Consider the following 11,852-nt stretch of genomic DNA (forward strand, 5'->3'; position numbering starts at 1 on the left):
TTTTGGTGCAAGTTTGGCTTTGGGAAGTCTTTTGGAGGTTCTTCTCTGTCCAACCACAGAGCTGGTCATCGTCAGTTTTTGTACAAATTTCACTTTTCATCAATCCATCACCTTTTTCACCTTTCCAATTTGCTTCAAATGCCAAACAACTGTAGGATGGTTGACGCTAAGTTCTTCAGCAACTTCTCCTGTAGTTGTAAGATGATCAGCTTTGATGATTGCTCTGAACTGGTTATTGTCAACTTGCAATGGCTGGCCGCTACCCTCCTCATCTTCAAGGCTCTCATCTTCTTTGTGAAACTTCTTAAACCACCATTGCACTGTACGTTCCTTAGCAGTTCCTGGGCCAAATGCCTGGTTGATGTTGTGAGCTGTCTTCACTGCTTTATGACTCATTTTGAACTTGAATAAGAAAACCACTCAAATTTGGTTTTTGTCTAACATTTCCATAGTCTAAAATAAACATAAAATATATAGCAAGTAATAAGTCATTAGCAAAAAAAAAAAAAAAAAAAGAAGAAAAAAAGAAGAAAAAACAAAAAGCAAGAAAATAACATTTAAATGATGCATAAAATAACCACATTTATTTAAGAATGTATCCCAATATCAAACGGAAAATTTCAACAGTGTGAAAGCCACAATTCCTTTTGCACTAGCCTAATACATCACGATGCCTTACTGTTTCCTGCTTCTACTACTTAATGACTCCTGGAACATAAAAATAAAACCCCACTCTATAAAAGGTTACCATCTGATGAGTTTAAAGTCTTAAGATGAATGTGCACACAATATGTGAATTATTTGGGGAAATAAAAAGGCTCTTTCTACTTTTGTAAAATAGATGAAACAATGGCAGTGAAAAACCCACACAGAATATTAAACATCACATAGAATATTAGAAGGAAAAAATCCTCCCTAGGAGATTTAATGTTACAGATATTTGGCTAATATCTTTAATGTGGGCTGGATACAACATAACATTAGTAGAGGAGTTGAGATTTGAGATGTATCCTGGTATTGCTCAGAGAAGGGAACTAAAGATGTATAAGGATATTGTTAAATCTTGCAAGATGTGCAATTACTACTTTAAACAAGCTATTAGCTTATTCTCCAATTAGCTTTAGATATGTTGTGTTATTACCATAGACCAGTCACTGTAAGGAAGTATAAAATGTCGAACAGATGATCGGTTTTTAGTTTAACTAAATCGTTAAGTGTGCAAGCATGAAACACAATTTCCTTCCAAAGGTGGTGTTAAAACCTATATAGAAGAGTAGTTATACTCTGCTAGAGCTCTACAGACAACAGGGTGGGTCTTTTGGGACTGTTTGAAAGTTGATGGTTGTTTTAAACTAAGGATTAATTTTTACTGGAATCAATACCATGTGAATGCTGAGATACCAGCTTCTACAACTCCTTTCCAAAATCTCTTCAGAAGGGCAGGTCCTTCAAAGTGGCAGTCTGGATCTTATTTCTTGCTCAGTCTCTAAATGTGCTTGGAAGACACTTTAGAACACTTAACTTACCCATTTTATAACATGGTTTAGTATGTCAGTTTGTCAGGTTATTGCCTCTAATCATTCACTGTTTTTCCAGAACGAAGAAGCAGATATCACTTTATGATTACATATTTGGTTTATGAAGCCACTTCAAATGTTCTCTCCTTTGTAGTATGAATCAAGCCCATTAATCTCATGGGATCATCATGAATGGCTTCTACGTTTGTTGTGTTTTCAGCAGCCAGCTGCTCACTGTTGAGATAAATGCTAACTTTGGAAGCCATCATGGTGGGGTTAGATGATCTTTCTTCTTCATCCTCCTCTAATGAAGGGCCTTTCTTTCTCCTCGGCTTTCTGCGTTTTCCCTTGACACTGTGATCAAGTGAGGCATAACACATCTGATGGGCAGACTCCACCTAGATGAACATGCACTTTAACATTCAGTAGTTATGCTTGCTCTAAAGTTATGTCTAAGACTTTGAGTATGTCTACACCGTAATCATAATAGTGGCTGAAGTTTACCCAAATTAGCTCATTAAAAGTACAAATGATTCAGCTGTGGCAGCACAGAAAACAGACCAACGTAACCTAACAGTAAATGACTCGTGTTCTTGGGGTAGTGTTGGAACGATAAAGGACTCAGCATTCCGATTCAATGTGAATCACGCAGAGACATTTATTACAGAAACAAGCCTCCTTATATATCCAACTATATTCTAATCACGCGTCCACGCTCCAAGCATGGATTCGCTAAATGAGTATCATGGGCTGTCCATGCGCTGGAGTCTCACTGATGATACGTCCAATGATTCACGCCATGTTGGGACCCCGCTGATTGAGGAAGGCCCCTCTTTCTCACAGCAGATTATGTTCTCAGCTTCTCGAAGCGGCCTTGAGATTCCTTAGGGCCAGACTAATTCAGCAACAAATCTTTATCTATCAAAACCCCTCCACACTTCCCCCTTTCTGTTCTTGAATTAGTCAGGCCCCTTTAACCGCACGGTGAATCATTTTTGAAATATACTGCAACACAGAACACGTGATTAACAACATAATTACAATTACATATAATGCAGTTAAACCTTACTTAATAAGATCAAACAACTACCTGCCTATTCTTAAAACCTTAATTCTACTATGACAACCTTATTAACACACTATTTTAATAGATTCAAAACAACCAGACAAGTTAATACAATATATTCTCTTAAATTCCTAAAAGATCCCTTCTAAATCTTTATCAGTTGCTAAACTTAGATTACTATGGTAGGGATATCTCATAATTTTACCTTATCTATGCATTGACTATCTAATCATAATACCACCCTTTTGGATCTCCTGCTGATTGTTCAAATTGCCATTCTCCAAAGAAGGTACACCACCTTCTTACTAATAGGCTTCTAGACCACCAGGTCTGTGAGCATCTATAACACTGAATTAGGATCTATGGTTTACATCTGAAACAGTCCTCACAACTTATCTCCCTCCTGTCCATCTCCATCCGTTGAATCTTTGTGGAATCCACTTCAATCCTCGGCCTGTAATGACACAAACATAACCTTTTCCCCAGGTTATCAATTGATGCGGCCTTTTTCATTGACTAGTGATTTGACCATAACTAACGTACGTTCTTTCTGGTTTAGCATGGTTTTGGGTCATACTTGCAAAGTGTTTCATCACATACAATGCTTTTGACAATTGGTTTTGTGGTGTTTCCCCTACTTCCCCCCCTTTGTTTTTTTTTTGGTTTTTTTTTTGTTTTTTTTTTTTTTTTTTTTTTTAAAGAAAAAAAAAACAAACAAACAAAAAAAGTTCAGAACCAGATACGTGTGTTGGATCTTGACTACGTACTCAGAATCACAAATCAAATGTAGAGGTTCCTCCTTAAAAAGCTCTAAGTAATTTAAAGCTGTGCCAAGTTCTGCTAATTGGGTTGAACCTTCAATAACTTTTACAGAATGATGCCAATCGTTATCTTCACACCAAACCACTACAGCTTTATGAGACTTCCCAGAACCATCGACAAAAACTTTGCAAGTATGTAGGATCAGACCAAATACAACTATGGCCTATGACCTGATGTTAAAGGCTTGCAGTTTCTGCAGCAATTTACATTCAGGCATGCCAAAAGCTGTGCTGTTAAAAAAAATAGCTAGTGCAATTTACAAAGACATAGATAACAAATAATAAAAAAAATAAATCAGAATTAAATTTCACAAATGGTACATATATGACAAAAGGATCATGGCCTATTAAGACTTAAATTCATTCCCTGCATTTTCTTGATCAGAGTGACAATTGCTATATAACAGTCGGTATATCAGTCTGCTAGCAATGTCATCATACTGTCCCACAATAGCCACAGGTTTTTCATACACAAATCTGCAAGTCCAATCGAATGCAGTCAGCCTGTAAGACTGTCATAAATTTATTCCTCAACATTTCTAACTCCATTTTGGCTGTCATATTTATTGGATATTGTTTTCCCTTACCGGATCGAAGTCCTGTTTCAGATCTATCAGTGCAGTATTTGCTTTATCGAAACATTGGCTGTTAATACTAGTGCAAATATAGCATTCGAAATTTCCTTGGAGATTTCTCACTTGCAGCAAGCAGATCTGCGCCATCCAAGCAGCTTCTTGTAGGCCATGCAACTAAACAGAATTCTCAGAAAACATTATTTGAGCTTACAATTTACTTAACAAATCTTAACCTAAGAGAGATATAGGACTTTCTGGCAACTATAAGAATTCATGTATTAAAACTTTCCAAATTTGGCATTCTATTGGTCTCAAAAAAAAGCCTTTCTTTCGTTCTCTCCCATGACCTCAAAAACTAGCATGGTGAATTTACTAAGATGTCTCTTACAACTAATTACCACAGAATAAGCCTATTAACAAATTTTTGGTTTAATTTTCCAGTTTCATTAGAACTACGGGTCTGCTAGGGATGCCTTTAAACTTCACCCTCAGACTGCTCCATTCAGTATTACATCGCTGCAGTGGGGGGGAGAGAAAACCCCCCTTTTACCGCTTTAAACGTGGGCAGCCAGATTTTTCCATTTTTTTTTTTTTTTTCCTTTTTTCTCTTCTTGCTGCAGTTTAGATATACCCAAGGTCATGCAGCTGGCATAATGGCTGGTACAAAGTGGGAGGCTCTGGTAAACTTCTCAGTTACAGTGAGCTGCACACAGGCCTGGGATATTTTGCTCTTTTGTTTTCCCATTTCATTCCAACCATAATACACTTTATATGCAATTCCAAGTAGCTCAGCAATAGTTACATTCCTTAGCTTCATATACCTTTTACAATTTACAGATGTCAAAAACCAGTATAATAAACATAAATCCATTATTCTATTATCCTAGATCCAAATCAGTTAATATTCTAGCAACTTTTAAATACAACCTCTTCCAAATTCACATCTATCATAGCATTTAGGTGTTTTGGTGTGGTTTTTTTTGTTGTTTTTTTTTTGTTTTGTTTTGTTTTGTTTTGTTTTGTTTTGCTTTTTTTCAAAGCAGAGTTTAACAATTTAAATGCTTTTCTGGTCTCAAAATTACTAGATAACAATATAAGCAATTACTCTAATGTGTAAGGATGCATCCTAAGGGGGAGCAAGGTGGAATTTTGGCAGTGGAACCGGTTCCCATTTTGTAATTATCTCCCCGAACAAGATTCTTTTGGTACCAAATATAAATATGCAAACTAAAATACTGAGCTCAGATATGAAAACCATCTACCAAGTTCAAATATTCAGATGGATCACAGTTACACTAATTTAAGACAATATCTCCATTTTTGCATTGCACCTTTGGGCCGCTTACTGCCCAGCCAGGTGGAGGCACCTCTGGGTCTCCCTGACAAAACAGGTCAGTGTGCGCTGGAGCCCCATTGGCACCCACTCCCCTGCCACCGCAGCAAGCTGGACTGGGCAAGGCTGGTGCACTACAGCTGTTATTCCAAAACCAGGATTCTTTACATGGTGTGCATACTGAAAAGCCAAATCCAGCACACCGAGATGAGACACAGCCTGTCACAGAGTTGTGCAAGTCTGAATGCTGGAATAAAGGTAGCATGCTGGAGAGAAAAATAACAGCTACTACATGCAAAATTTTACCATCACATTCATGCAGTAAAGAACTAAATTACTTATCACAAAATGCACATTTTGAGTCAACGGATTCTCATGATTTAACAGTCTGTGAACTTATCGTACCATATAGAAAGACCTACCAAAATTGCAACATGCTTAAACAGATACCCACAAAGAAAACAGGTTAATAAGTAAAGCATCTTGCAGACTTTAACAAGTTTTCTGACCTGTGTGTTATCAGTTAATTCTCTCTCAGCTTGTTGAAGTTCAAATCGCACCGCCTGTAAAACTGCAGAGATTTATTTTGTCCTGCTCTTCTGGCCTTAAAAACAACATTAATCGCAACAGAGTGTTACACTTCAAGATTGTATTCTCCAGACACTTTTCCCAATCACTTAACTTATACAGCAGCCAACACTGATTTCAATATTTAACAAGATCTTCCTTCCTCATAATTCCTAAGTTTTAAAACACCTCCGAATACCGATTTTTTAGGAACACAACTGAAAACAATAATTCCTGACCCCATCTTGCAAGTAAAAACCTTGAGAAGAGGGAGGGAGGGGGGAAGGGGAGGAATGCACAGGGCTGCTTGCAGTGTGAGTGTGAAAAGCGGGGAGAAGGTTTTACAGCGCACTTAAAAACAACTGGTATAACAATTAACTCACATTCCTAACAAGCTGCTTGATTTTCAGAGAGGCAATACACAGGACCACATAACAGGTACTGTAAAACTCGCAAATAATATGTTGATAGCAAACATCATCATTCTCTACTGCTAATTTCAATACCAATGCTTCCTTAGCTTTCAAGTTTTCAACCTGCTTATTGATGGCCTCTTGAAAGTGGTCAGTAAATTGCATGTAATTCTCATTGGGACCCTGATTAATAGTTGCAAATGATTTGGCTGTTTTGTTGGTTTCAGGCACCTCTCAGCTTGATATGCAAGTTCTGTTGACTGCCTCAGGATTTCAGAAACTTATTGTGCCTGTAGTTGTGATATGTCCATTAGTGTCTCTTCTAGGAGTTGTGGGATACCTGCCCCTTTCAACGAATCCCGATCGTTCTGTACTAAATGATCTATAGCTGTTACATTGCATAGGTCTAATTTTGCTTGAGTCTTTCATGGTTCTTATCTGATCTCGGGGCAACTCGTACACATACTTAACTTTTCAAGAAAAATGCTTCAAACCCTCATTCTCTTCTGAGTCATCAGATAACACGGACTTGAACGGTGCTGGAGAATCATTAGTAACAGGGGGGTTCGGAACAGTGCACATTCTCGGCAATACTTTGTAGCATCATAATTATTCGTATAAGCTGAGTCCCCAAGCGCATCCCCTTTCCCGTCACAATCAGCATGACCGCATTGCTGACTGTTGGATTCACTCGCTAATAGCTGATCTGATCTTTCACACAGTTCTTTTGCCCAGTTCATATCCGGCAACTCCTTCTGCTCTCTCGTAGGAGTTAGAGGGGTAGAAGGCGGTAAAGGCGGACATGAATCAGTAAAAGGACTGATATTACACATATTTACGACTTTAGCATTCTCATCTTTCACCAGTTCTTTTGACAAATTGTCTGATTCCAGTCCTTTAGACTTCTTGATCTCTCTAGAGTCGGGTAATGGTATAGGAGACCATCCACTCGGTAATTTTCCTCCCTGCGCCCCAGACTGCTGTATCATCGGGGGTGCCGACGGCACAACAGGGGATGGAGTGGGGAGGGGGACAAAAGACTCGATCCGGGTAAACTTTATGGTTATTATTAGGTTTGCTATCAGGCTGCCCCCTTAAAGTCTTTTAAGGCGGAAATTATAAGCTTCCATGTAATCGCTAATGATTTAGTTTCTTTATCATCTCCATTGCTGACCTTATTCCGTAATTTCTTCCCTTTATCATCCCAAAGTTAACGTTTAAAAGCCTTCTAATTTTCTCCCGGGTAGCCGTTAATTCTACACCAAATTAATAGTCTACATATGTTACATTTTTCCTATGTAAGTCCTCTCATAGAGAGAATATGCAGGAGGAACTTAACTGCAGCTTGTGCTTCAGAGAACACGTTCTGTCCCATAACTTTACTCTTCCCTCCTCCTGTTCCCAGCCAATCAATTTTTCCCTTTGCTGCATCAAGGACTTTATTCCCGGGGCGTCCTTACCCTCTGTCCGGTCTTCAGTCCAGCTGAAGCCGCTCCCGGCTGGGCCACTCCAGGCTTTTCCCCGATCGTAGTGGTACACCAGAGTATCACGTCGGGATCACCATTTGTTGGAACGATAAAGGACTCAGCATTCTGATTCAATGTGAATCACGCAAAGCCATTTATTACAGAAACAAGCCTCCTTATATATGCAACTATATTCTAATCACGCGTCCACGCTCCAAGCATGGATTCGCTAAATGAGTATCATGGGCTGTCCATGCGCTGGAGTCTCACTGATGATACGTCCGATGATGGGACCCCGCTGATTGAGGAACACACCTCTTTCTCACAGCAGATTCTGTTCTCAGCTTCTCGAAGCGGCCTTGAGATTCCTTTGAGCCAGACTAATTCAGCAACAAATCTTTATCTATCAAAACCCCTCCACAGGGTTATGGCAGCTATTATTGGAAAGATTCACTGTGGGACTGAGGGTACTTTATATAATTGGTCCAAGTTCTTTGGGATGTAAGACATTATTTGATCTCTTTTTCTTCTTACTGGTTTTGTTTGTTTGTTTTTTAAATTATAATCCAGTTACATTTTTCATAGGCTTGGTCTGTGCAGAAAACTAAAGATGGGTGATTCTTGTCTGTAAATATGATCTCATTTGCAGTGCAAAATGTATGCCTCGTGTGTCTTTCCCCTGTTTTTCTCTGTGTTTTTCAAGCCAAATTATCAAACATTTTTCATATTGGAATTTTCATAGGTTAGTCTGTTTCTGTGAAGTTAATAAAGCAAATGTCTAGATTTAAAAAGAAAAAAAAAATAAATTTTCCACCACCTGGAAGTATCCTGAGAGAGAATTCAATTCAGCCTGATCTGCATGCCTGTGACCGAGCTTTATTATGCCATATGGATGGAAATGAGCTGTCTATAATTCTCCTGCTCCCTCATTAATGTCCCAGATGGAACAAAGGGTCAAGTCCGTGCTTAAATTTCTTGATGAACTACGACACTATTGCATGGTAATTTTCATGATGAGCAGAGTGAAAATTTTTGTTATATATTGTCATGGGATACACACAAAAATTCTGAGACAGACCACATTACCCTAATTCAGAAATCCAGAATTAAACTTAGAGATACCTGTAGCTGGTTAACTGGCCTTTGAGGCTGGGACTTCATCTGCCCGTAACAATATTCCTCTACAGTTTATCAAAGTAGAAAAATGTTTTAGTTATTAAGGCACACTACTGATTCTTAAAAGATCAAATTAACAGATCCTCCCTGTTACAGAACCAACTTCCCCCAGTTTACTTTGGTAGAAGTTTGTTTTTTTTTGAATTCACACACAGATCTCTTTCTCTATTAACAGAAGGGCGAAGGGCTAAGAAATTCAGACATGCGTACTGTGAAAATGAAAAGCATTTTCTGTTCATATGGATGGAAAGTTTCTCATTATTCACTAAGTGGGCGTCATTTTAGACTGCTAGGGGTACCATCTTGTGTGGGAGCATTGACTTTGGGCAGGGAGTAATATGTGTCTTAGATTGCTGTAACTGCATGGATGAAGCTGTTATTTCAACTGGTGCAGCTTTACATGAAGAACAGCTCTTGGTTTTGAGATATTTGGCTGAACAGGATCATTTGGACTGCAAAAAATCCACTTCAGTATGAGACCTGGTCTTAAAAAGAGTAGTGCAGTATGATGGTTTGCAGTTCTATCCCAAGCTGGTATTAATTCTGTGTTGAGAAACACAGAAAGCGTTGGTCAGTCAGTTTTTAACTACACATTTATCACAGCCTCTGAACAGACACGTGTTCTCAAAGTGAAGCTTACCTAAAATATCTTGATTGAGATTGCCATAAACTGGGTCATCTTCTGTGTAGTAGCCATCATAGCTAGAAGGGCAACGGAAAAATACTTTTAATTCACAGAATATGCTTGATTTAGGACTTCACTATTAGACTTTAAACATTTTACACGCATGTGGCAGTAGCAAGCAGATTGTATGTGATCTGAAAAACAAGACCAAAAATATCGGGGTGGGGGGGGAAACAAGTGTGGGGACACAGCACAGAAATGGCTATGTGCATGTTCTGAAGAGAGATTTGTTATCTAGCCAAGAATAGAACTCTTCTTTCCTGGAACTTACTTAAGTTTAAAGCTAATCTCAAGACCACTAAGCTACCGTTTGATGTAGTTCTAGAGGTATTATTGATCTCTGAAATGAACCCACTTCATGTCCTCTGAGCCCGCTTTGCAATACAAACTAAAGCACTAAATGGGTCTCTTGGGGCAATGTTCTTAAAAACAGAGACTTCCCAACTTCAGGTAAATTTGTAATTGAGGATTGGTTTGGGGAAACAGGTGAATGCTTATGTATTTCTGTTTCAAGGGCCTTTTATATTTTGGTTGACATGAGACCCTTTCCATCTCTGTTTCTTAACGTTTGGCCTATTTTTTTTTTTACTATGGGATAAGAGAAACAGACTTGTAACAGATCATTAGGTATCCAGCAGCTGTAAACAGACTCCATTTCATTGCTTTTGAACATCATTTATAAAATAAGGGTATGAAATGTAAATACATGTTTTTATATATTGTAACTTATTGTTTTCTGATATTTATCTTAAATTATTATAGACTTACTGAGTTTGAGTGATAGTAAATATTGTTTTATCTCTATATCTTGCACTTCAGTATACAAAATTCTCATATTAACATGCAATTATTTCATTTTTGATGAAATGACTGGAGTACATCACTTCCGCATGATTTTTTAGTACATCACTTCCACATGATTTTTTTCCTGTTTTCTTCAGATTTTTCTTTTCCACAACCAGCGTGCTCTCTGGTGTTTCCAGGCGGGCTTCATGACATACTGGATTTTTCCCTATGCTGTCCCTCCAAAGCCGTCTCTCATTATTTATTGCTTATTTCAACCTTTCCAGAAAGAAATATTTTATCAATCTTACCTTGGACTGTTGTCTTCATAGTCTTTATACTTTTTAGCAGGAAAATTTGTTAAAAAAAAAAGAAAGAGCAAATGAAACATGCTATTTTTAGAACACTTCAGATAACTGTCCAACTGACATGCTTTTGATTTCACCGTAGACAGTAAAATGGAATGCTCTTGGCTCTGAGAACCTTCATTTGTCCCCCTGCTTTTCTCAAATACTTGTGACTAATACAAGAAATGTTGGTGTGCTACCCTGTCCTGTGGCTGCAAAGTCCACATGCTCTCTACTAGAATCATTCTTGCCGAAAAATAATTAATGCATTTGTTGGCTTGAAATCTCCAAGCAGTGATGGCTTTCTCTGCAAACACTTTAACCCCTCAAACTCCATTCCTTACAGAGACATTACTTACCTTGCTTCTTTTTCATATAGTATGAAATGTTCAGTATCAACGAAACAACAAGAGCCAAACTCAGAAAGGCCAAAACTCCCCAGACAGAAAAATGGCAGTCCATTTCTGCAACTGAGAGAAAAGAATTCCATAGTTTGTGTTGTCAACAATTTTACTGTATTCTTTGTGGTGGGCTGATTTTTGCTTTCTGTAATTGAAGCTACTATTTTGTTGTTTACTCTGTGACAGCCATTGCTATACAAGCTAAATAATTAATATCAAACCCATATGCTCAATAATAAGAGAGCAATGTCAAGAAGCTGTTAACAGAACTACTATTTCATAGGAATTCGGCCAAAGGTTGGACTATTGGTTTACCTGTAAGATGCAGTAAAAGTCAGAAATCGATAAAGAAAAAAGTCAATAGCTTTGAAATTATTTTTGTAACTGTCTTTAACTTATTATTTGCAGTAAATTTTGGGCTCAATTCTGGAGTTCGTGAATGTAGTTCTGAAGATTAATTCAGTCAAAACAACTTCACTGGAAATGTCTCTGAATAATAGCTAAGACCATCAGGGTTTAAGAATCTCTGCAACAGATTTCAAAGGTTGGTTATGTCTTTTCTTGCATTTCCTATTAAAACCACTTGTACTCATATCCTCGCTCTCCTTCCTGAGAAAGTAGATGTTGTAGTGGCAAAGGAGGAGAAGTGGCTGGGAATCAGTGAACTACTACAGAGAAAAACCTGAACAGCTCCTGAAGAAT

General features: G+C 38.1%; 1 protein-coding gene across 1 annotated transcript; it reads right to left on the bottom strand.

Annotated features, from left to right (window-relative positions):
• Positions 1-1,588: 1,588 nt before the first annotated feature.
• Positions 1,589-11,211, bottom strand: LOC135577520 (T-cell receptor-associated transmembrane adapter 1-like). The gene is made up of 5 exons (XM_065047657.1): positions 11,110-11,211; positions 10,714-10,754; positions 9,575-9,636; positions 8,881-8,939; positions 1,589-1,915 (listed from the first exon to the last, which is right to left on the bottom strand). Exons 1-5 carry the CDS (start codon positions 11,209-11,211, stop codon positions 1,637-1,639), a joined length of 543 nt encoding a protein of 180 aa, XP_064903729.1. The 3' UTR covers positions 1,589-1,636.
• Between the last annotated feature and the right edge of the window lie 641 nt (positions 11,212-11,852).

The sequence above is a fragment of the Columba livia genome, assembly GCF_036013475.1.
Source record: "Columba livia isolate bColLiv1 breed racing homer chromosome W unlocalized genomic scaffold, bColLiv1.pat.W.v2 SUPER_W_unloc_5, whole genome shotgun sequence".
Lineage (NCBI taxonomy): Eukaryota > Metazoa > Chordata > Aves > Columbiformes > Columbidae > Columba > Columba livia.